This window comes from Nicotiana tabacum, chromosome 1 (genome assembly GCF_000715075.1).
Source record: "Nicotiana tabacum cultivar K326 chromosome 1, ASM71507v2, whole genome shotgun sequence".
NCBI lineage: Eukaryota > Viridiplantae > Streptophyta > Magnoliopsida > Solanales > Solanaceae > Nicotiana > Nicotiana tabacum.
In genome coordinates, this window is record NC_134080.1 from 1,481,497 (window position 1) to 1,506,101 (window position 24,605).

Below are 24,605 nucleotides of genomic sequence, written 5' to 3' on the forward strand. Positions count from 1 at the left end.
CACCCATAGCTTAGGATGCACCACCTCCACTGTTTCTCCCTTTATTTAGGAGGTGGGTTGATAGGCGAGGATACAGACGGGAGTACGAGGCTCAACGTAATCTCCCCTATTGCAGGGATTTATTGGATTTGCTGGAGGCCGTGCAGGTAATTCTATACTTAAGTTTACTTGGCCTGAATTTATATATGTTGCGTATACTCACGGTTCCTGTTTTTACGTAATAGTTCATTTGGAGGTCATACAGTGACGAGCTAACAGCTGGTTTGCCCGATTATTGCTCGATCGGGAAACTTATATGGAGCTCTTCCGTCCCGTTGATTTGTCTCGATATTATCGAGCATCATGCCATCGAGCGAGTCCTTCGCCAATTTGGCCGACTGCAGCTTGTACTTGCAACGCTCCATTGGCTTAGGACACATTACCAGCAGGATGATCGTTCGAGGGTTGACCAGGCATATGAGGCATGGCTAGAGTTGCAGATCGAGATTTGGGACCAGCGGCATGACCTGATTCTGCCACCCCTCCACCCGAGCGTATGGATGGTGAGCATAAGTATATCGGCTGGTACCGCAACATTACCCGATTTATCGTCGCGAATTCTGTTCATCGCACTGGTAGTCGGTTCGTTCCATACGCCAGAAGGAATGAGGCGCTGGTAAGTTATTTGGTATACTTAGTTATAACGTTAATCTTACCATTCCGTAATTAATACTTTACATGTTGTGCAGGCTATTGGCCTACATCTATTCTACTAGTTGGGACTGCAGATGCAGCAACATACCGGCGAGGGAGCGGCCTCTTTGCACGAGTATGGCCGGCAGGTGACAAATTTAGCTGCTCCGAGATTGCAACGAGATAAAAATGATGATGAAAAATACTTATACTTAATTTTGAAGAAAATAACCGATGAAAGAAAGACAAATGAGACGAATCCTAGCTCGTTGATTAGATGTAGTGATTTTCTCCATGTTATATAAGAAAAGTTCGTCAAAAGGCTAATGGCTAAAAAGAAGCAAAGAATTTCTGTTTTGTATAGGAGAAAGATGAGAAAACGGACGAAGCTACAGGCAGAGGCAATGATGCAAGTATTGTATTCCCTTAATTGGACCGGAGGGAGTATTTTACTATCAACAAATTCAGCATTTATTTCCAATTCTATTTAGGTCGCCTTTCCTTCATTATTTCAAAGTATTCATTAAAAAATTATCTCATTTAGATATAATCGTATGCTCTTTCCTGTCCACTTTAAGTGATTTTTTTTTAAATTTAATTGTACTATAACAACTTGTTTGGATGGTTGTTACCTATTGTATTGTATCGTATTATTACTTTAAATACGATGTTTGTTTTGATTGTTACTTAAATTTTATTGTATAGTCTCGTTAAATTCGTCGTTACATAACGATGAAATATGCCACTTTATATAACGACCGATTTGGTGTGGTCGCGTCATTACCTTATTTTTTCTCTCAATCTCACCCTTTATTATTATTAAATAATTTATTTTATCTTTTACCCTACCTTTTTGTGTAGTAATTTAACTCTATATCATAATTTTCTTTATAATATTACAAATTTATTCTTCATATTACTGGTGCGTGATATCATGAAACGGTGACAAACGACACAATATATCTAAACATTGTATTTATCAAACGATACAGTACAATACAATACAATGTAATACAATGCATTATGAAACGATGTGTAACAACCATCCAAACAAGCTGTTAAGGAATTTATATTTTAGTTTTACTTAAAATAAAATTGATCATATTTACTGTAATTTGCTCCTTGGAAGTATAACAAACTATTCTTAAACTCTTTACTCCAAGGACAACTTTGGAAATAAAAAAATTCCTTCTTGAAATTAGAAAAAAAAAAAATATTGTGGACAATAAAAAAAGTGCCAAAAAAATTACTTAGTGTAAAATTACTCTTTACACTAGTTTAAGAACTGAATTGTGCTCTTGAGAGATGGTATGAAAGACAACCACTTTAAACCCTCTTATGTAGTCTTGTTTATTTTCTTGTCACTCCACAATGAAAGGAAAGAAGAGAAAAAAAAAACAGAACAATTTAATGTACAATTTTGATGAGCTAGTTTTGCTTGTCTTTGACATGGAAAACTTATAGAAACTGATTCAAGAGAAATCAATGAAAGAAAATTAAGTTGCATGATTTACACAAATTCAAATAGAGTAAAAAATTAGTACAAGCAAATTTGGTCACAACACAATTTAATAAACAACAGGGCAACCTTGTTTAATAATCCCTTTGGCTGTTGGACAAGAAGCATAAGGACATCCATCTAAATCATTTCCCCACCAGTTAACACTTATGTTCTCCGATCCCAAACACAAATACAAAAGAACTGCCATAAATGCCAGACCAGCATCAAGTGCACCAGAAAGAACATAGTTATGTCGCTGCCACCAATCTGGCCTATATCGATAAACAACATATCCCGACAAAAACCCTACAATAATCCAGGTTGTGTAGTTCACAGCCGTGGCCGGTGGCATCATCCCAGTAGCTCCTATCAACACTGGCATGTTAATGAGTTTGATCCATTCTTGCTTAGGGAAAGCCCTGGCTGCTAACCATACAACAACTGGCGCAATAGCACCAAATAAGAAGAACCAATTGACCATCCCATAAGTTCCTAAATCTCCGAAAATCCTTCTTGGCGCTATCAAACCCCATATCACTGATGCATCGTAGAATACATGATCTGAAGGACAAGTCCACACGGTGTTGGACAATGTTTTAATGCATATGTCTGGAATTGTTTCCATTAACCACCATGCAGTTCCCAAATACACGAACCCTGCTATTAGAGTCCCTACTACCTGCATTGTCCGTTTTCTATGATTGTAAGCCCATATATAAAGACACTTAACGTGCAACGAGAGTAAAATAAATCAATCAACTAATGAGTTCCTTTCTTGAACTAGTAGAGATAGACTATATGAATCATCTGAATCCATTCTACTATATTCGGAAAATTAACTGACAGAGTGAGTAGTGAGTAGTTTACCTGAGCCATAAACATGGTTCTTGGTGGAATTTTCATGTAATGACCGAGCTTGAAATCTTGGAGGAAAGTAATAGCTTGATTCATACTAATATAACCATAAACCTTGAAACACATGTTAGCAACCGGATATCCTGGATAAAGGTATCCTATGATATACTCCGTGATAACATTCAACCCTGGTGTCTACAATGACCAAGAATATCAAAAACTAAATGTGAATTAGACGCTATTAGCTTAGTAACTAGCACACAAAACTGTGGATCTATGAGATTACCTGGTTAGTAATGGCAGTGATGACTCCGATAGGAAGTGTAAAGAAAATGGCAATGACACAAGCCAGAATAACTCCCCACCAAGGTAACTGAAGCTGCTCGTTGTAATATTCACAAGCAAAGACAGTGAGTGTAATGTTTGCCACAAGAATGCACCAAAACCACCACTCAGGTACTTGGTTATACTTGCTCATTAGTCTAGTGTGTATGTCCGTTTTCTTCTCTTTGAAGCTTGATTTGCTTTGCTCCCATATTTCCCTGCAATTAAAAAATCCTCATGACATAACTTTCCATATAACACATATAACAATTACCATCTAATGACTAAAAAAAGGGCAGCCTGGTGCACTAAGCTTTCGCTATGCGCAGGGTCCGTGGAAAAGCTGGACCACGAGGGCCTATTGTACGCAGCCTTACCCTGCATTTTTGCTGTTTCCTAGGCTCGAACCCGTAACATCATTTTCACATGGCAACAATTTTACCAGTTACGCCAAGGCTTCCCTTCAATGTTACTGGTTATTACTAGTAATAACTAAGTTGTTACTAATTAATGTACCTTCCGTGAAATAAAAGAACGTGCATGACAGTAGCGCTGAGAGCAGCGAAGCCAACTCCATAAGTAATAACAAAAAATGTACTAAGATAAAGATGTCCTTGTTGCTCATAGGCAGCAATGTCAAGATGGAAATTAGAGTCAATGATACTTGATATGTTGTAAACTTGGCCAGAGGAAGTGAAGAGTCCAGAAGAGAAAATAGGAAATGTTTTGGCTTTGAAGACATCTAACCAGTAACATATTGGAGTCAAAATATACATAATGAAGAAGAATCCAACAGCAACATTAGCTGTAGCAAACCAAGGACTAGCTAATGGACTCCCGAGATAAGAGGAAATAGAGGACCAATCCAGGCCTATAGCACCAATGCCGAGCCCATTTAGACCTGAACCAAGTTGTTGGACAAATACTGATTTTGGAAAGATCCAACAAATCCATGATAAAGATGTCAGCATTGAAAAGAGATAGCCAGGGAAAACATAGTAAGCGAAACTGCAGATAAAGGCTATTAGGAAGAACTGAGTACGCGTTAATCCGCCCTTTGAACGTTCTTCTTTTTCGTGTAAAGCCCTGCAATATAAATTTATATGTTCAATTAGAAATGAAGAATTTTACTCTTGACAGAGAAAAGTAAAAGAAAAAGTCTATTCCTGTGGAACAAAACTAGTTACAGATACTCATGGACCTATAAAGTTAAAGTATATAGTGAGAAGTGGCAAAATATTAGGTTTGAACCATTTTTTCAAAGATTCGGGACTTTGAACCTGTTAAATTTATATCATGAATCAAACTCTACAGATAGTTGTAAAGATACGAATCATCTTTCAGAGAGGGATTCTGGAATGTGGACACAGGTGATGGGTTGAGGGGTCACGTGACCCGTTAGCGGCAAAAATTCTGTATATACATATTATATATATTTGTACGTATATATGGAACCCCTTAAATATTTTAAGTGTGCCTCTAAGATAAAGATGTGGCTGGGAGAAGTGGTTGTTTTGGGCCCTTAAATTCCCAACTTTCTCGGGGACGTAGGTTTGAAACCCCCTTTTAGCTTTTTTCTCCTCCTTTTTATTTTTATTCTTTGAGTACAATGTAATTTATATTTAATAATAAATTGCTTTATCTTTTACTTTTATCTCTTTTTTTTGAATTCAAGTATAATTTAGTACTAATATATAATAGTCAACTTTGTTAATATTTTAGTTCTTTGAATACAATATAATTTATATTTAATAACAAATTGCTTTTTTTTTTTTACTTTTTTTTTATTTCATTTATAGTTTAGTACTAATACAAAATAGTCAACTTAATTAATTTTATTCCTTCTCTTCCCATAGTACCTATTTTGCGAAAACATATCTCTTTCTCTCTCTATATATATATATATTTGTACGATTTTTTTTCTTCTTTATAATTTTATCGCTGGTGATTAGCATATAATGGTGCTCTCGTTGTGCTCAAATCCTGGGTCCGCCTCTGGGTGGTGCATGACTGTCGCCAGTTCGTGCCGCAAGGTGAAGGTGTCCACGTTAGTGATAGTGCAAGAATATTTAAGGATTAATACGTTAACACTGTTGCAGCAAAAAAAAAAATTTAAAAAGTTTTCTAGTGCAATGTTGCATTTTCTGGATCCACAAAATCATATGCCAACGTGAAAAACGTGGAAAAAACTTTATATTGAGGGGAATTATTATCTTAAATGGGTCATTCTAGAGATCTGTAGTCCCGCTGACATGTTACCGTTCCGTTTACTTTTATTTGACACGTTTTTTCTTTTTATGTCCCTTAAAATATAATAAATAAAGTGCATAATTTATCAAGATACTCATATTAATTGATGCATATTTTATTGGATTTGAAAAAATGATTTGAAATGAGTATAAATATTGTGGGTATAACAGAAAAAAAAATTGTCTTCTCTTATATGCGTAAAGTGACAAGTAAAAATAAAAAGTTATTTTTAATATACATGTCAAGTAAAAGTGGACAGAGTGAGTATTTATTAACGCTACTTAAAGAAAAGTTCTCCTAATATTAAATTCTTTGTTTGGAAAAAAGAAAATTGATATCTCTATTTACCTAAAATGCATTTCAGCATTTGCTACCCTGTATAATTATCTTCTCCATTATTTCATTTTCTTCCTAATTTCAAAGGATATTATTTCCCCGAAAAGCAATTCAATTACTAAAATTGTGTGGGGTCCATGTACCATTATCATCATAATTATCAGTCACACCCAGCCGAAAAAATTAGTAATTGTTATCAATCAAGAACAGTGCCAAAAATCAATTATCTTGGTTTTTCTATGTATAATAATATCTATATATTATCTTGGGGTTTCTCAACAAAAAAAAAAAAATAAAAAAAAATCATTTGGTGATGTATTTTTCATGTTAGCATGTTAGTACATTATTAGTGTATTCACAAGATGATTCAAATAAATCCCAAGTTTGCATAGTGAGTGAATACCCTTAATTACTTAGCTATATATCATAGGAATTCAGCAATTTATATTTATACAAAAGAAATCGTTTTTAAACTCTATTTATAAAATATAATTTTTCTATAAAGGGAATTTGAAATATCTACACCACCGGTTTTAACATGCTATAGCATGTAATGAGACTTATTTTGCAGGCTATTAATATGAACGAATACCTCTAGTTATTATTTAGATGATTTGATAATGTAAATATTCTTTTATACTGTAATAGTTAAACTCAAAATGTTAAAATACAGAATTACAGTCTTATAGCTCATTTGGCCAAGCTGCAAAAATCAGCTTATTTTGAGAAACGTTTTTTTTCAAAAGTGTTTTTTTCAAAAGTACTTTTGGTGAGAAGCAGTTTGTGTTTGGCTAATTAGTTTGAAAAGCACTTCTGAGCAGCAATTAGTATTTGACCAAACTTTAAAAAATTGCTTCTAAGTGTATTTTTCTCAAAAGTGTTTTTCAAAAAAGTACTTTTGGAGAGAAGCTAATTTTTTCTGTTTTTCCAAAACTGTTTCTACTTCTCCTCAAAAGCACTTTTTTTTTTCTTTCCAGAAGCTTGGTCAAACACCTTAATTTTTGGCCAAAAGTACTTTTAAAAAAAAAAAAACACTTTTGACCAAAAATAAGTTTGACCAAACGGGCTATTAGTCCAGCTAGAATAAGCAAGAAACTTGCCTGAATAATGAGACTTGGACAAGATTGGCAGGCCACCACATTGCTGCTGGTTCTACCAAATACCTTCTAAAAATTCCTGCCCATCCAAATCCTAGCACCTACCATTCAAAACTTCAATATCTTATCAACAAATTAATCCAACTACATATAAATAAAAATGTTGAACATATATACAATCAAACCTCTCTATAGCAGCGTCGTTTGTTCTCGATATTTTTGGATATTATAGTGAATTATTGTTATAGAGAACATATATTATAACAAAACATAACATTTGGTTCCGAAAAAACTTAACTTTTATAGTGAAGTGTTGTTATATAAGCAGTGGCGGAGCCAAATTTTTTATTAAGGGGTGTCAAAATATAAAAAATTAGATACACCAAAAAGTCAAGAGGGTTCAACGAACAGTAAATATACATAAATCAAAAAAAATTATTTAGCAATACTAAGTAATTTTTCGGTGAAAGGGTATCGATCGATTGACACCCCTTAGTTGAATATGGCTACGCCACTATATGTAAGGATGCTGTTATAGAGAGGTTGAATGTACTAACTATACGAATTAAAATATTTACCTGTGTTGTGATAACAACAATAAGGGAAACGAAGAAGGTGATGTTTTTCTGATAGAAAACCTTAACAGCAGTGACAACATGAATAGCATAAACAGTGCCAGCACCAGAGTTTGCAAAAATGGTAATAAGAACATGTTCTTTGACATTAAAAGGCCCTGGATTTAAAGTAAATTCCCATTTAGACCCTTGAAAGAATACTCTTTTTGTGATTTTAGCAGCCATAAGTTGGCCTAAAGGAACCACAGCAATCTGAGCTGAAATTGCTGTAATGGTCAATGGTTCAGTTCTGTACCAAAAGAATTGGTTTAAAAATGATAGTAAAACACAAGAAACTGTGCCTAAAAACCACATTCGAAAAGTAAGAACTGGGAGTGAAGGATCATCTGTAATTGGCACTGTGAGTGCTACTTGTTTAATTGGTGAGTTTTCTTCTTCATCTTCTTCTTGTTTTTTGAGTTCAAGAGAGTCGTTGACTTTTGATTTTGAGCTTGATGCAATGCCATGATCAAGATTTGATACTGCAAAAACATAGAGTTTGTATTTGGATTTATTAGAAAGATAATATGAACTTTGAGCTTTGACGATCTAGAATTATTAACTTATGCTGCTCGAATTATTCAAAAATGTTGTCGTCTGTGTTGTCAGATCCTACAAAAACTATTCCGTTTTGAGGATTCGACTGAAACGAGTGCTGTAATATTTTTGGAGAATTCGAGTAACATAAGAATTGAGTTAGAGAAAGATTCTTACATAGAGGAGTCTTGATTTCTGATGCAGATTCTTCCATTGGTTTTGTGTCTCTTTTTGGAGGTGTATTTGGACAATAGTGATATAGCTGGATTAGCTATATCTATATGTTTGCATTTAGACGAGGGAGATTATTATTCTTTTCATAAAGGGCATCTCGGTGCATTAAGCTTCCACGATGGATGGGATTTGAGGAAGGGTTGAACTACAAGGGTCTATTGTACGCAGCCTTACCCTATATTTATGCAAGAGGCTGTTTTCACGGCTCGAACCCGATCACATGGCAACAACTTTACCGATCACGCCCAAAGTATATTCTTATTCTTTTTATATTTTTCGATAATTTTGGATTAGGTGAAGTCTTGAATAAAAAAATAAGAAAAATAAAAGAGAGAAGAGCCAAATGGTGAAATAACCTAGGCATTTAAACGTGGAAATATCTTTCTACCTACCAAATACTTATATGCAAGTGAGTAGTTAAAAAAGAAACCTATTTTTCTTCCTTTTCAAATAGATGTCAGATTCCACATGTTATGTACGAATGAGGTTGGTCCACGTCATAGATCTTCCACAGAACTAAAAAGCATTTTTTATTTTTTCTTGGACTTCTCTTCCGGCTCGGTGACGGAGTCATAATTTTCATTAAAGTATATTAAAATATATAAAAGTAAATATATGAAAAAAATCAAAGGGTCAGTCAACATATAGTACATATATATAAAAAAATATTACCTGCATACACCGTGCATGTATTTTTCCCGCAACAAAAGAGTGTCACTTGATGCCCCTTACTATAGGATGGCTCCGCTACTGCATGTTAAGATTCATCATTAGTGGCGGAGCCACCCTTCGTCGTAATAATTTTTCTAATATATATTTCTTTTGAGTTTTTTTTTATTTTGAATATTTATCTCTTTATTTATTGATTTACATCGATAAAAATTCTGATTTCGCAATTAATATTCATCATATAGCTTTTGGGCCTTTCAAATTTTTTTCATTTCCCTGATCTTTACACCATCTTCAACCCATGTAATGGTGATTGCTGTGGTCCATCATAATAACCGAAGCAACTTGTATTTTGTAATTATTTTGTAAAGTGAACCTTTTGATGAAAACGAGGACCAAAATGAAATCTAAACTATAATATATATAAATAGGCGTAGACAAAAACTGACGTAAAATTCCCTTGCACTTTCCATAAAAAGCGCCATATGCAAAGCAGGCAACTCAATTAAATCCCTTTCCTCGAAAAGTTACCGTATCCGTTTCAATTTAAATGAGTTAGTTTAACTCGATACGAAGTTTAAGAAAAAAAAAACTTTTGAAACTTGTGGTCTTAAAAACTTATATCCGTCATATGAAATGGTTTAAGCAAAATTATAAAGGATTTAATTAGATGATTAAATTAAATTATCAGCGAGTTAGTTTATTAACTAGTATTAATGAATTTCGAAATTCATATTAAGGAGTTCAATTGCAGTTTTTTAGTGGAATAAACTGTAATTAATTATAGCATGATTTAATTCATCCGAAATTCGAATTAATACTATAATTGGTATCCTCTTATTGTTCCTGTTGTCCTTGCTATACCTAGTAAAAAATCTAGACAGATCTGGGTAAAAGGTATTTGGGAGAAAAGTCATCCTTTTAAGTTAGAGTAGGATTCTACTTGCACTAGCAGAATCCTACACGTTTTTAGCCCCTCTTTTGACTTAATTTCGAGTCTACATAAGGAAGACTAGTTTCACTTAATAACTGACTCTTCAGAGTTGTATTATTTGTCCACTCAAACAATTTCGTCCAAGGTCTTACAAGGAACATAGCAGAAGACTGCAGCCTTGGATTCTTGCTCTGTGGAGGACTTGTGCAATGTTTTAAAGAGGTTAGTGCTTCTAATCTCCGTATTGAATCATTGTCTAGTTTATATGTTTGTGATACCTGAAGTTTATGCTTGCTTTCGTTGCGCATATTCTAACAATTGGTATCAAACGTCGTCTTATATCTAACTAGATAATGTAATACAACATGAATAGAGTAACATTAAAACGTGTTATTAAATTATACATGTTTGATGTGGTTATTCTATGAAAACAATGGTGTTTTTCATAAAATCGTGACTATTTTAAGTAGTATTTTAGTTCTGAAATCAGGGGTTAAAATACATAAGTATGAACAGTGGTGTTCAATTTCGTGAAAACAATGTTGTTTCTCCCATGTTTGTTGCATTTTTTCCATGATAGCAGTGGTGTTTGTTTTATAAAAACGTGATTGTTTTAAGCAGTATTATAGTTCTGAAATCATGGATTAACATAAATAAGAATGAATAGTAGTATTCTATTTCATTAAAATAATGCCATTTTCTCCAATGTTTGTTGCATTTTTTTTCATGATAACAGTAATGTTTCTCATAAAAATAAGACTGTTATAATAATATTTTGAGTTTTGAAATCATGGATTAGCATACATAAGTATGATATGTGGTATGAACGAGTCAAAATAAATAGAACCCTAAAAAATGCCAAAAACAGATTTTGCAAATAGGTCATGAATTTGGAATTCTCAAAGTGAAAATGCAAAAGTATCCCCTCAACCTATGATCGAAATTCCGGCTACACACCTTTTTTTTTACGGAAATCCTATTAGCCCCCTCCTCCCTCCTCCCCCCCAAAACTATTCTAAAATAAAATATATATCTCCTCGAAATGTCATAACAAGATGTTTCTTGGGAGGTGAAACACACTCGCCTGCCAATGTATATTTTGTCACTCTTTTATTTTCTCTCGCATTATGTTCCTTATTTTGATCTACTTTCTATTCTTTCATGACTAGTAGCAACATGACAACAATGAAGTCCAAAATTTTAATTCTCCGATATCGATTTCGGTCAAAAAATAACATTCACGTAATGATAATTTATTTGATCGTCGTTGCTGTCGAATTTTAAGAAAAGAATTGTATATTTTCGAAAAGAAAGGAAAAATATATTTTTTAAGTTACTGTCATAATTAATTAAGTGTGATATCCAATAAAAAGATGACATGTACACATATAATCAAATTTAAATTTATTTTCTTGCTAATGCAAAAATAAGAATGAACCCATAAACTTTAAGGAAAAAATACCAATCTAAAATTAAAAAATAAATTTTCAAAGGAATGGTATTGTAAATGGAGCTCAATGCCTTTTAATGGTGACTGTCATCTCGGGAAGAAGGAAAAAAGTAAAAGACAAAAGATTAAGAAAAAGAAAAAAAAAGTAAATTTCTGGGCTTCTCACTCTCTCAAAGAGAGTGAAACATACACACTTTACCACGTCATCATCCAGGGTAGCAATAATTTCACTTTATAATAGTTTAGAGGAGTAGAACATGAAAGGTGTGTAGTTAGAACTTCGGTCATAGGTTGAGGGGTTACTTATGCATTTTCCCAATTCTGAAATTTTGTCGAACTTAGATTGACCTAAAATTTGGTAGGTTCATCTAAAATGACCCAGTGAGCAATACTCATTAGCGTTTCTCATGATGTACGTCATTTTTCGGGTGTTCGGGTCGTTTAAATGGGTTTTTGGCCATTTTTCTATTTTCTAAAAAAAAAATTAATAAGAAATCTTTCTTTAAGAAAACAGCGGTGGTAGGTTCAATCCCTATGGTTTCCATTCATGTTTTACAGTAATATAATGAATTTATATGTTGACATAGATCTTCTTCCACATCGGATAAATTTATTATAGATGATTACTGTAGTTTTGCTTCTAGTTGTTTGATAACTTTTATTAACTCTCGAACTGAGTTACATGTTGATTTTATGAAACTAGGATTTATAAAAGTGATATTTACCTATCTTAAATTGACAATTTACTCTCCATCTGAGTTGGTCCTATTTTAATTTATGAAGTAAATATCTTACATAAATTGTATATTTTGCATGATTAGTTAAGTTTCTTTAATGAACCTAACTGTTCAATGAGCATGGTTATATGTGTTATATGCTATTATGAATTCTATTATTGTAGTTACATAACTAATGATCTATTTAATATGAATATCTATCGGATTAACCATGTCTTCATTCAACCCACTGACCTCAATTTTGAACCAAAACAAGTTAGAAGGACCAAATTATGTTGACTGAAAAAGGAACCTTGATATTGTCCAAACTGCTGAAGGTTAGAAATTCGTAGTCACTGAAGAGTGCCCAGAAAAATCTGATGAAGATGCTACTGGTAATCAAGTTAAGATCTATGATAAATGGGTTAAGGCTGATGAGATGGCGCGATGTTACATTCTTGCCTCTATGGCGAATGTTTTGCAACATCAGCATCAGTCTATGGGGTCTGCTTATGACATGCTCGAAAGTCTAAAGAGATGTTCGGTGAGCAAAATTGTGAGGCTAAGTAGACAGCCATGAAAGCCCGTTTGAATATCAAGATGGCTGAAGGATCATCGATTAGGGACCATGTTCTGAAGATGATGGGTCTTCTAACTGGAAGTCCTTGGAGTTGTGATTGATAAGGAATGTCAAGTTGAGATGGTCCTGCAGACTCTACCTGACAGTTTTTAACAATTTCTCTTGAACTATAATATGGACAAAATCGATTTGTCACTAGCGAAATTATTGAATGACCAGCAAGGGACATAATCTATTATCAAATAGCAAACTCCAATTGTAGCACTAAATGTTGAGAAAGCTTCGGTTTCTAAACCGAAATCTGGTAAGAGAAAAGAAGAAGGCTCACAATGTTTTGTCACCTAGAGGTGCGGCTGCTGGTGTGAAAAAGCCCAAAGAAAAATGCTACCATTGCAAGCATCCTGGGCATCACAAAAAGCAATGCCCTACCTATTTGAAAAGTTGAATAAACAAGGTAATTCAAATTTAAATGTCATTAAAACTTGTTTAGCGGCTATCTCTACCATGTTTTGGTGTATAGATTCAGAAGCCACTAATCATATCTGCACTACTTTGTAGGGATTTCAGAAAATGCAACGGCTAAGTAAGAATGATGTTTGTGTTTTTGATGCCAATGGCAAACCAACATCAACTATAGCATTAGGAGATATTAGAAATTTCGTTTAGTGGTGATAGAGTTTTAGCTTAAAAATATGTTCTCTATATACCTTCTATGAGAAGGAATTTGATTTCAGTTTCAAAAATAATGGATATTGGTTATAATATTTATTTTGCTAATAACTCTGCTATTATTAAGTTTAATAAAAATCTACACTACTACTAGAGTACATGACCTTTTTATTCTTGATGTATTTCCTCGTGTGCTACAACCAAAAGAATTAAATAGCATTAATCTGCCATATAAAAAGAAAACGTATTTCTGAATTGAGCCAAACTTATTTGTGGCCCTTTCGTCTAGGTCATAAAAATCAAAATAGGATTTCTAGGTTGGTTTCAGATGGGCCTTTGAGTTCATTAAAAGTGAAAGAACTACCAACATGGGAATCCTGTTTAGAAGGTAAAATGACCCAAAGACGTTTCCCCTCAAAAGGAAATAGAGCTAGTGATAAGCTAGAATTAATTTACTCTGATTTGTGTGGTCATATATACAAGCAAGAGCTGATTTTGAGTATTTTGTGACTTTTACAGATAATTACTCAAAATATGGATACATTTATCTATTATGTCGTAAGCCTGAATGCTTTGAGAAATTCAAAGAATTTAAGACAAAAACGAAGAAACAATATGATAAAAATATCAAATCATTGCGATTTGATCGTGGTGATGAATACCTTTCCATGAAATTCATTAAATACTTATTAGATTGTGAAATTACATCTCAATTATCTACCTCTGGAATACCACAATAAAATGGTGTGGCAGAAAGAAGAAATAGGACCCTTATGGAAATAGTTAGATCAATGTTAAGTTATTCTGAGTTGCTTTCTTCCTTTTTGGGATATGCTTTAGAAACAGCAAATTATATTCTGAATTTGGTTCCTTCAAATTAAGTACCTTCAACCCCAGTAGAATTATACACTGAGCACAAGCCTAGTTCGCGGCACATTCAGGTTTGGGGTTGTCCAGCATATATGCTGAAAGAGAAAACAGATACATTGGAATAGAGGACAGAAGTGTGCACTTTTATTAGATATCCAAAGGAAACTAAATGAGGTTTATTTTATTGTCCCAAAGAAAAGAAGGTAATTGTTGCGACAAATGCCAAATTTTTAGAAGATGGCTATTTAATAAATCATATTCCTAAAAGTAAACTAGTTTTATAGGAGTTAAGAAATGGAGTAACTAATGACTAACATCTCTAGAATTTATCCTGGAATCTAGTATTGACATACCACTTCATCATAGTGGGAGAAATGTCAATAGGCAGCAGAACGCACAAAAATAATTGCCTGATATCTCACTACCCCAAAGTAGTGGGAGTAATATTGGGCAACCTAAAATTGTTGTGAAGCCTGCACTTCAGGAAGAAGTTAATGATATCCTATCACCGCAAAGTGTGGAGGATAACATTGAGGCTTCAGTCCCAGGAAATAATGTAACAGTGCAACAACAAAATCAAACTGCAACTGTAGTGACTAGTCGTAGTGGGAGAATTATTAGAAAACCTCTCCAGTTTGCGCTCTTGGGAGAATCTTATGATAGAATCCCTGAAAAGACTAACACAGAACCTATTAATTACGACGAAGCACTACAGGATACAAACACTGATAAATGGGTTGTTGCTATGAAATCTGAAATGGAGTCCATGTACTCCAATCAAGTCTGGGACCTTGTAGAACTACTTACTGGAGTCAAACTCATTGGTTGTAGATAGATCTATAAGAAAAAAAGAGGAGTGGATGAAAAAGTGTAAACTTTAAAGCTAGGCTTGTTGCAAAAAGGGTTTACTCAAAAAGAAAGGATCGATTATGAGGAAACCTTTTCGCCAGTAACTCTGCTTAATTCCATTAGAATTATCTCATCCATTGTTGCTCATTATGATTATGATATTTGGGAAATAGATGTCAAGACAGCTTTTCTTAATGGAAGTCTTAATGAGTGCATCTATGTGGCACAACCAGTTGGTTTCATAAAAAGTGGCAATGAGCAAATATTGTGTAAATTAAAGAAATTCATTTATGGATTGAAACAAGCTTCTAGATCATGGAATACTTATTTTGACACATCGACTAAAACTTTCGGTTTTGATCAATGTGAAAATGAATTTTGTGTCTATAAGAAGAGGGATGGAGATAAAGTTACATTTTTTATTTTGTACGTAGATGATATCGTGCTCATAGGAATTAATGTGAGCATGTTCAATTCAGTAAAGGAATGGGTGTCCTCACATTTTGATATGAAAGACTTGGGACAAGCGGCACATATCCTTAGGATCAAGCTTATACGAGATCGTAAGAGAAGGATATTAGGCTTATCTCAAGCACTTTATATTGATACTATTCTTTCCAAGTTTAGCATGCAAGATTCCAAGAAAGGTTTTCTTCCTTTTAGGCATGGAATCTCTCAGTCAAAATATCAGTTCCCAAAAATGATTGATGATATATAAAAGATGAAGGCGATCCCTTATGCTTCTGCTGTAGGGAATCTCATGTATGTTATGCCATGCTATATGCTAGACCTGATATCTACTTTGTTGTTGGCATGGTTAGTAGATTTCAGTCTAATCCTGGACGAGAACACTGGATTTCCGTTAAACATATAATCAAATACCTGATAAGGAATATGGATTATATGTTGGTTTATCACTCAGGTGATCTTGCACCTTTTGACTATACTGACTCAGATTTCCAATCATATAGATATTCTAGAAAATCTACCTCAGTAAGTATTTTTACCTTAGGAGGTGGAGCCATAAGTTGGAGGAGTATCAAGCAATCATGTGTTGTTGATTCCACCATGGAAGTCGAATATGTGGATACCTCTGAGGCAACTAAAGAGGCTGTTTGGCTCGGAAACTTTTTGAAAGAGCTTAATTTAGTTCCTTAAGTTCAAGAACTAATTGTACATTATTGTGACGATAATGTTGCAGTTACAAACTCGAAGGAACCAAGAAGCCATAAAAGGAGTAAGCATATTGAGCGTAAATATCACTTAATTCGGGACATAATTTAGAGAGGTGATGCAAAAGTGTTGAAGATTGCGTCAGAGAATAATTTGGCATACCCGTTTACAAAGAGCTTGCCACAGAAGATTTTTGACAAGCAAGTAAAAGGAATGAGTATTAGAGTTGTAGACGTATAGTTATGAGTCTAAGTGGGAGATTGTTGGGATATACTTTTAACCATGCGGTTTACTTACAATATTATATTTTATTCTTTATGGAATAATTGTTTATTTGATTTATTCAATTCAATAAATTACTATTTTAAACAGATCATTTGTTAAATATTTGTCCTTTAGTTATATGATGTAACGACCCGGCCAGTCGTTTCATGAGTTACCGCTTCATTTTCCCCATTTCTGCTTCTTTATATGTTGTTCAGCTTTATTTCGGCGTATCGTATTGGTTGGTTCGAGTTTGGAGTAGTTGTGGAGTGATACGAGACACTTAGTCTCTTAAGTTAGCCATTTAGTTGGAAAAGTCAACCATAAGTTGACTTGTGAGTAAACGATCTCGGAATTTGGGTTTTATAGTTAGGATAGCTTCGTTGGGTGAATTGGGACTTAAGAGCCTAATCGGAATACAATTTGGAGGTCCGTGGTAGATTTAGGCTTGAATTGACGAAATTAAAATTTTGGCATTTTCTGGTTGGTAGTAAAAATTTTAATATCAGGGTCAGAATGGAACCTGACGTGTGTGCAAAATTTCAGGTCATTCGGATGAGGTTTGATAGGTTTTTGGATCGATTGTGGAATTCAAAAGTTTTGGAATCCTTAGGCTTGAATCCGAGAGTGATTTGGTGTTTTGATGTAGTTTTGAGTGTTTCGAGGGTTGGTATGAGTGGAAATGATGATATGTGACTTGTTCGTATTTTCGAAAAAAGGTCTCGGGGGCCTCGGGATGATTTCGGATGGTTATCGGGAAGTTCGGAAGTTGTAGAATGCAGCTGAAGCTGCCGGTTCTGTCATAACCGCACCTGCGGTCAGGGGACCGCATGTGCGAAGACCGCAGAAGTGAAAAAAGGCCGCGGATGCGGTTGGGCAGTGCAGAAGCGGGAGTTGAGGCAAACCTGCAAGCCCGCATGTGCGGTGGAATGACCGCAGGTGCGGACGAGGAATTTTAAGTGAAAATCCACAGAAGCGGAGATTTGTCCGTAGGTGCGGACCGCATATGCGTTCATTTGTCCGCAGGTGCAGAAATGCCTGGGTAGAAACAATATAAACCTGCCTTCGCAAAATTTGGGTTGTTTTAAACCATTTTTATTCGGAGTTGAAGCTTTTTGAAGGGTTTTGAAAAGGGAATCAAGGAGGTTTCCATTGAGGTGAGTTTCTTGAATCTAAAACTCGATTCTATGTTGATTTTCAGTTGTTTAAGCATGAAATTTATGAGATTAATAGTGAAAATGTCACGAACCAAAATTCACTAAGGGTCATGATGGCGCTGGACACCAATGTCATGCAAGCTAACACCAAATAACTAGTAATTTCTTGTTTTAATATTTTTTGAAATCATTCCTTTTAAAACACTAAACAATTAATAAAGAATTCTATTGAATAAATAATGATGTCTCTAACAAATTTTAACACTTAATGGTCCCATTGACATCTCAGAACCCGGTGTCACAAGTGCATAAGCAATTTCTAGGAAAATAATGTAATACAATAACTGTCCGAAATACAAATTGGACAGAAAGGAAAATATGATACAGTACTTTGAAGGAGACTCTGCCAACTGCGGGTTGTCTCGAGAGGTGCAGCTCACCTAAGTCTCCGTATCAAACCTGCCGCTACGCCTCCCTAGGCCACTAGTCATACATGTGCCTCGCTCCGAAGCCCACTTTCCGGTCCAAGATTATGCTCAAACCCTCAATTCGGTGCGGAACAATCCAAAACTCAAAGTGCTAGGTGAAAACCCTCTTCCAAAAGCTCCAAAAATTGTCAAATCCAAGACTTAAAACTCAAAAATGAGTAAAAAATGGTTGACTCTCGTTTTTAGGCATTCTGCCAAGGCAAGTCGCGTGTATGAAATGCGACTTTGCCTGATTTTCGGGAAAAATAAACTACTACCAGCCTTTGGTCAACAGAACATAACTTTATGTACAAATATCCAAATGATAAATGGTTTAACTTTTTGAAAACTAGAATCAAAGATCTATAACTTTCATGTTTTGCAAATTTCCAGATTCCTTATATATTTCGAGATATAAGCTTCCAAAATAGGCTCCTCGCATCATAAATTTCAGGGGAAATTGCAAAACAGCTTTACCAGCCTTCATTCAATCGATCATAACCTTTTGTACAAATATCCAAATGATGAATGGTTTATCTTTTTGAAACTAGAATGCAAGGACTACAACTTTTATGTTTTGCAAATTTTCAGATTATTTATAGATTTCGAGATATAAGCTTCCAAAGTAAGCTTCTCGCATAAAAAAATTTCTGGCGAACAGCTTCTGCAACAGAAAATTTCAGCAGCTTTCTTTGTCCGAAATCCATTCAATTAACCTTTCGAAATCCACCCGAGGCCTTCGGAACCTTAACAAATTATACCAACATGTCCCAAAATATGATACGATCTCGCTCGAAGACTCAAATCACATCAAACAACGCCAATATCATGAATCGCACCCCAATTCAAGCATAATGAACTTTAAAACTTCAAACTTCTACATTCGATGCCAAAACCTATCAAATCATGTCCGATTGACCTCAAATTTTTCTCACAAGTCACATTCGATATTATGGACCTACTCCAACTTCCGGAATCAGAATCCGACCCCGATATCAAAAAGTCCACTTCTGGTCAAACTTCTCAAAAACCTTCAAATTTCTAACTTTCGCCAAATGACCCCAAAATGACCTACGGACTTCCAAATCCACTTCCGGACGTGCTTCCAATACCAGAATAACCATATGGAGCTATTACTAGACTCGAAATCCCAAACGGACATCGATAACATTGAAATGCACTTCAACCCAAATTTATGAAATTCTTTCAAAATGCCAACCTTCCACAATAGGCGCTGAAATGCTCCAGGGCCATCCAAAACCCAATTCAGACATACGCCCAAGTCCAAAATCATCATACGAACCTGTTGGAACCTTCAAAGCCCGATTCCAAAGTCATTTACAGATGCGCCGGAGAATTTTAGCACATTTAACACAAATTGCTTAGATTGTAGCTTGTTTTAAATGCAATTATCTTTTATACTTATGTAATTTTAATGTTTTGCAGTGTATGAGGTTTAAGGACCCAAGAACATGGAAATGAAATCAAAAAGGCGCAAAAGGACAAGAAAAGGGCAAAATGCGATCGCAGATGTGAGAATGCGGACCACAAATCCAACATGCGGACGGCATATTGCTCAGAGGAACCGCAAAGCCAAATAGTCTATTGGCCAAATTCAATCGCAAGAAATGCGGTCCATTATGTGACCGCATAACAGGTTTGCGAGCCGCATAATGGATCACAAACTCCCTGTAGAAGTTGCTGAAGCTGGAAATGCGGTGACATTATGCGGTCGCAAATCAACCATGCAGACCGCATAACCAAGATACGACGACTACCTGGAAACTAGGGTTCGAAGGTGCGATGGCTTTGACGAGAATGCGGACCGCATGTCTGTTATGCGACAGATATGCGGCCGCATAATCAACCTTAAGGGCATTTTTCTTCGAAATTGTTCCCGAGTTTTAGCCCACTATAAATAGATTTATTGGAGTTTTGTAAGGGCATCTTGTCTGGTTTTTGAGCTACATTCCAACCTTTGAATATTCCTCTCTTTTGGAAGTTTTAGGAGTGAAGAATCTTGCACTTTGTAAGCTTTATGGCATTTAATATTCTCATCTTTTTGTATTTTAACATGTGTAGCTAACTTTAAATACTAAGATTGTGGACCCTAAATGAGTGTTATGTTAATGGGTGTTTAACATTGAATATATATATATAATGGTTGGTTGATATTTATTTACTTCTCATTCTTTATTTATTGTTTCATTCTTCATATATTGTCGGTGGTTCCAAACATTAACAAGTGTCATTAAACTCTTTCTTTGCTTGGAAAAGTGAGTTAGAGTTTGATAGAAGTAAATATCAAATACTCAAGGCTTTAAACCTTGTTTAATAGAATCGCTTAGGAATAAGTGGGTTTTATTTGGCATAAATTGATTGCTCTTAATTGCAACTCTTTTATATTTGAAAAAATCATAAAGAGGAAATACTACCCAACTATTGGAAAATATTGGGTAGTCATTTAGAAATCATTTGCATATCTAAAGAACCTTCCATTAGAAATATATCATACTAACACCGATAGAATTATATTTTATTGAAGGGGACACAACCTTGGTTTCCTTAATCAAATTATTTACATTCTCAACGTTACAATTTGTTATTTCCTCAAATCACAATCATATCATTCTCTTGTCACAATTAACGGAATAGAATTACGACCTAAGTCAAGTAGTACACTACTCGAGTAACTTTTTCATGCCTCTTCCCTGTGAGATTCGACTCCAACCTTGTTGGGTTATTATATTTGACACTGACCGCCTTACACTATTTAACTAAAGTGTAATTCTAGAGTATCAAATTTTAGTGTCGTTGCCGGGAAATACGGTTTTGAAATTACTAATTAGTGTGTGCTTTACTTTACGCCTTATTCTATTCTATCACACTTTGCTTGTTTTGCTTGGTGTTGATAGGAAGACATGGCCGAATATGAGAAAGAAATGGAAGAAAATCCTTTTGAAGACATAGATAGGTACATCGAGGATACAAATGCTATTGTACCTCTTGTTGTTGGTGTAAGTTGGCTCATTAAAGGTTTTAAAGTTTTTTAAATTTGGTTTGGAGTAGATTTTAGTGTTATCGAGGTCTGTTTGGGATTACGAGATCGGGAATAAATCTGTATGGTGATTTAATACTTGCACAAAACTTTGGTGTCGTTCCGAATAGTTTAAGTATGATTCGGCGCATTCGGAGCTAATTGGAAAGTTGAAGTTCATATTTTGGTTCAATTTGATTTTAGGGTACGATTCTTAGTTTTGTTATTGTTTTACGTATTTCGAGAGTTCGAGTAGGTCCGTATTATATTTATGGACTTGTTGGTGCATTTGGATGTGGTCCCGAGTGGCTCGGGTGTATTTCGGACCACCCGAAGTCAAGTTGAAAACACTAGATTTCCAGTTCTGGTTTCCTTCTTCGCGAACGCGGAAGGACCCTCGCGTTCGCGATGAAGGATTTGGAAAATGGGTTGATTTGTTCTTCGCGTTCGCGAAGTTTGAGTTCCTAGGCCTACGCATTCACGAAGGCTCTCTCGCGTTCGCATAGAATAAAGGGACCTAAGAGGAGGCAGTACCAATTATCCTTCGCATCCACGAGGGTGTAGTCACATTCGCGATGAAGGGTTTCTGGGCCTAGGGAGTTTTACCTTCGCGAATGCAAGGCCCTTTCCGCGTTCGCGAAGGAGGGGCGGCTAGGCAGTGTTTTATTAGATTGGGACTTAGGCCATTTTGAGTTCATTTATTACTTACTTGGTCAATTTTGAAGTTTTAAAGAGGGGCATTTCAACCTAGCTATTGAAGATAAGTAATTCCTACCCAATGTATATTTAATACATAGATTATGGGTAGATTTTAACATGTAAATTGTGAAAATTATGGGTTTAGATGAAAAACCTACGTTTTGATAAAAATGAGATTTAACCACGAAAATGATTATGGAATGGGGTGAAATTATATATTTGAGCTTGTGAGATTTTGGGTAATATTTATCCTCAAAAATTTCCGAAATCCGGGTATGTGGGACCAGGGATAAATTTTTGGAATTTTTCAATTGGGATAGGATAATTACTTTAATAGTTAAATTATGAACTTTTGAACATGTACTGATTAATTTACACAATATTTGACTAGTTTCAAATTTTTCGGTACCGAGTTGGGCTTTTAAAGTGAATTTGAGGCTGGAAAGCGAGCTTTGACGCAAGGTAAGTCTCTTGTCTAACCTTTGTAGGAGGGAACTCATCCCCTTAAGTGTGTTCGTTGTAAATTGCTTATGTGTGGAGCTACGTATGTACTAGGTGACGAGAGTCCGTCGTAGCTATATTTTTCATGTGATGTCTCCGTTATTTGATTATGCATATTTATTGTCTTAAATAAAGTTGAGATTGAATATTTTAAGAGTTAATGTCTCCGATTTTAACTTCTTACTTTTGGAAAGAATTAAAGATTGAAGATTTTAAGACTTAGTGGCACTCTAGTTGCAAGCATTTTCGCGAGCGAGGTAAATTTCTCTACTCTCATGGAAGCGGGTCGTTCGCGTCGGCAGGTAAATAGATGCATCTATGGTTCGTGTCATTCGACCCTCGGCAGTGCACATAGTATATGTATATATATTTTGAATCGGCCCATACGACCTCGGCATAATTCGTGCGTAATAATATTTGGAGCCCAATTATACTAGATATCTTCTTATTGGCTTGAGAGGTTACAATTGTTAAATGATGGAAATTGATTTGGGATTTACTACCAGTGAAAGAATTATTTATTTATTACTTGTTATTGAGTTTTCATTATCATTTATACAGGCCATGTTTATTTAGAATTTCGTTATTTTATTGTTAGCCCATAGTAAATGTCGAAGTCGGCCCCTCGTCACTACTTCTTCGAGGTTAGACTAGATACTTATTGGGTACATGTTGTTTATGTACTCATGCTATACTTGTGCACTGACCGTGCGGGATCTAAGGCAGGTGCATCTGGTTATTATTCCGGCGCACACTCCTCATACTCCGAGACTTTGTGGTGAGCTGCCTTCCGAGCCCGTTCTGCAGCACCCGAAGTCTTTCTTTTGCATTTACTTTATTTCAGACAGTAGTTTAGTATTTTTTGTATATTCTACTAGTAGCTCATACACTTGTGACACCGGGTCTTGGAAATTATGCTAGTAGACACTTGATGATTTTTGATTATTTACTTTATCTCGTTTGCTCTTAAAGTTGTTATTTCTCATTTTATTAAATTTTTCATTTCTTATTTATTCGATAATTAAAAATCAACTATTCATAATTTTTAAAAGAAGCAACCACATGGTCAGTTCACTATTGACTTGTCTAACGGTAATGTTGATTATTATGCTAGCTTCCGATGCGCACGTTCTAAAATTTTGTTTGGGAGCAAAGACAGGAATGGGAAAGTAGTCGTGCACGAAAACAGTTTGCTGAAAAGTATTATATCAAATGAAAGAGCAAACTATTGGAACATTACTGATACAGATAGATTAGTTTAATGTGAAACCTGAATATAATCTTGTTTAGAATTGTGTGAGAAAATTCTTTTTTGTTTAGTTTCTGCATGAACTTATTATTTGCATCTAATAGTACTTGTAGCCTGTTTGTCCAAGTTTCTTTTAAGGCAAAAGTGTTTTTCTTTGGTCAAACTTGTTTTTTCTCTAAAAGTAAGATATTTGACCAAGCTTTTGGAAGAAGAAAAAAAGTATTTTTAAGTAGAAGCAGACGTAGTTTTTGAGAAGCAGAAAAAAATAACTTCTCTCCAAAACCACCTTTATGAAAAGCACTTTTGAGAAAAATACACTTAAAAATACTTTTTAAAAAATTGGTCAAACACTAATTGCTATAGAAGTATTTTTCAAACTATAAATATTGCTTCTTACCAAAAATACTTTTTCTAAAAAGCACTTTTGAGCAAAGAACTTCTCAAAATAAGTTATTTTAGAAACTTGGCCAAATAGACTTTTAGTTTTCTCCAGCGATGAATTCATAATTTGGACAAAGCTGCCTAAGAAACATAACCGTTCTTCTTCATGCCAAATTACTCAAAATGTTAGATTATTTTTCTTGATTTCTCATCTATTGTTTGATATCCTAATTAACGTCCTCCTGACTAATCTGGATTCACACCACATAACGATCATTAAGGAAATCACTCACTATTAAGATTATTTCTATTCATAGGGCTCGAGTACATGCAGATAGAAGATTTTAAAATCTTGGATATGTACTCTAATATTTTTAATCTGAAAATTACTGCTGAGATTGGGTGCTTAATTATTTAACATACTTATATGAATTACTAGTTTTTGAATATAAGTAATAGTGTTTGACACCAAAACTACCGGAAGCACCCATAACTTATAATCGAACTCTATACCTCTAGT

At 34.8% G+C, this 24,605-nt stretch overlaps 1 protein-coding gene across 1 annotated transcript; it reads right to left on the bottom strand.

The window, feature by feature from the left end:
- Positions 1-2,158: 2,158 nt before the first annotated feature.
- Positions 2,159-8,792, bottom strand: LOC107804125 (oligopeptide transporter 7). Its single transcript, XM_016627953.2, has 7 exons — positions 8,364-8,792; positions 7,614-8,131; positions 7,039-7,136; positions 3,869-4,438; positions 3,315-3,570; positions 3,041-3,223; positions 2,159-2,852 (listed from the first exon to the last, which is right to left on the bottom strand). Exons 1-7 carry the CDS (start codon positions 8,398-8,400, stop codon positions 2,241-2,243), a joined length of 2,274 nt encoding a protein of 757 aa, XP_016483439.1. The 5' UTR covers positions 8,401-8,792; the 3' UTR covers positions 2,159-2,240.
- Between the last annotated feature and the right edge of the window lie 15,813 nt (positions 8,793-24,605).

Coding starts and splice junctions, on each gene's coding strand:
- LOC107804125 (XM_016627953.2), bottom strand. CDS start 8,400: ATGGAAGAATCTGCATCAGAAATCAAGACTCCTCTAT. Junction 3,224..3,314: donor TCACTGCCATTACTAACCAG/GTAATCTCATAG, acceptor TGGTCATTGTAG/ACACCAGGGTTGAATGTTAT. Junction 2,853..3,040: donor GAACCATGTTTATGGCTCAG/GTAAACTACTCA, acceptor CGGACAATGCAG/GTAGTAGGGACTCTAATAGC.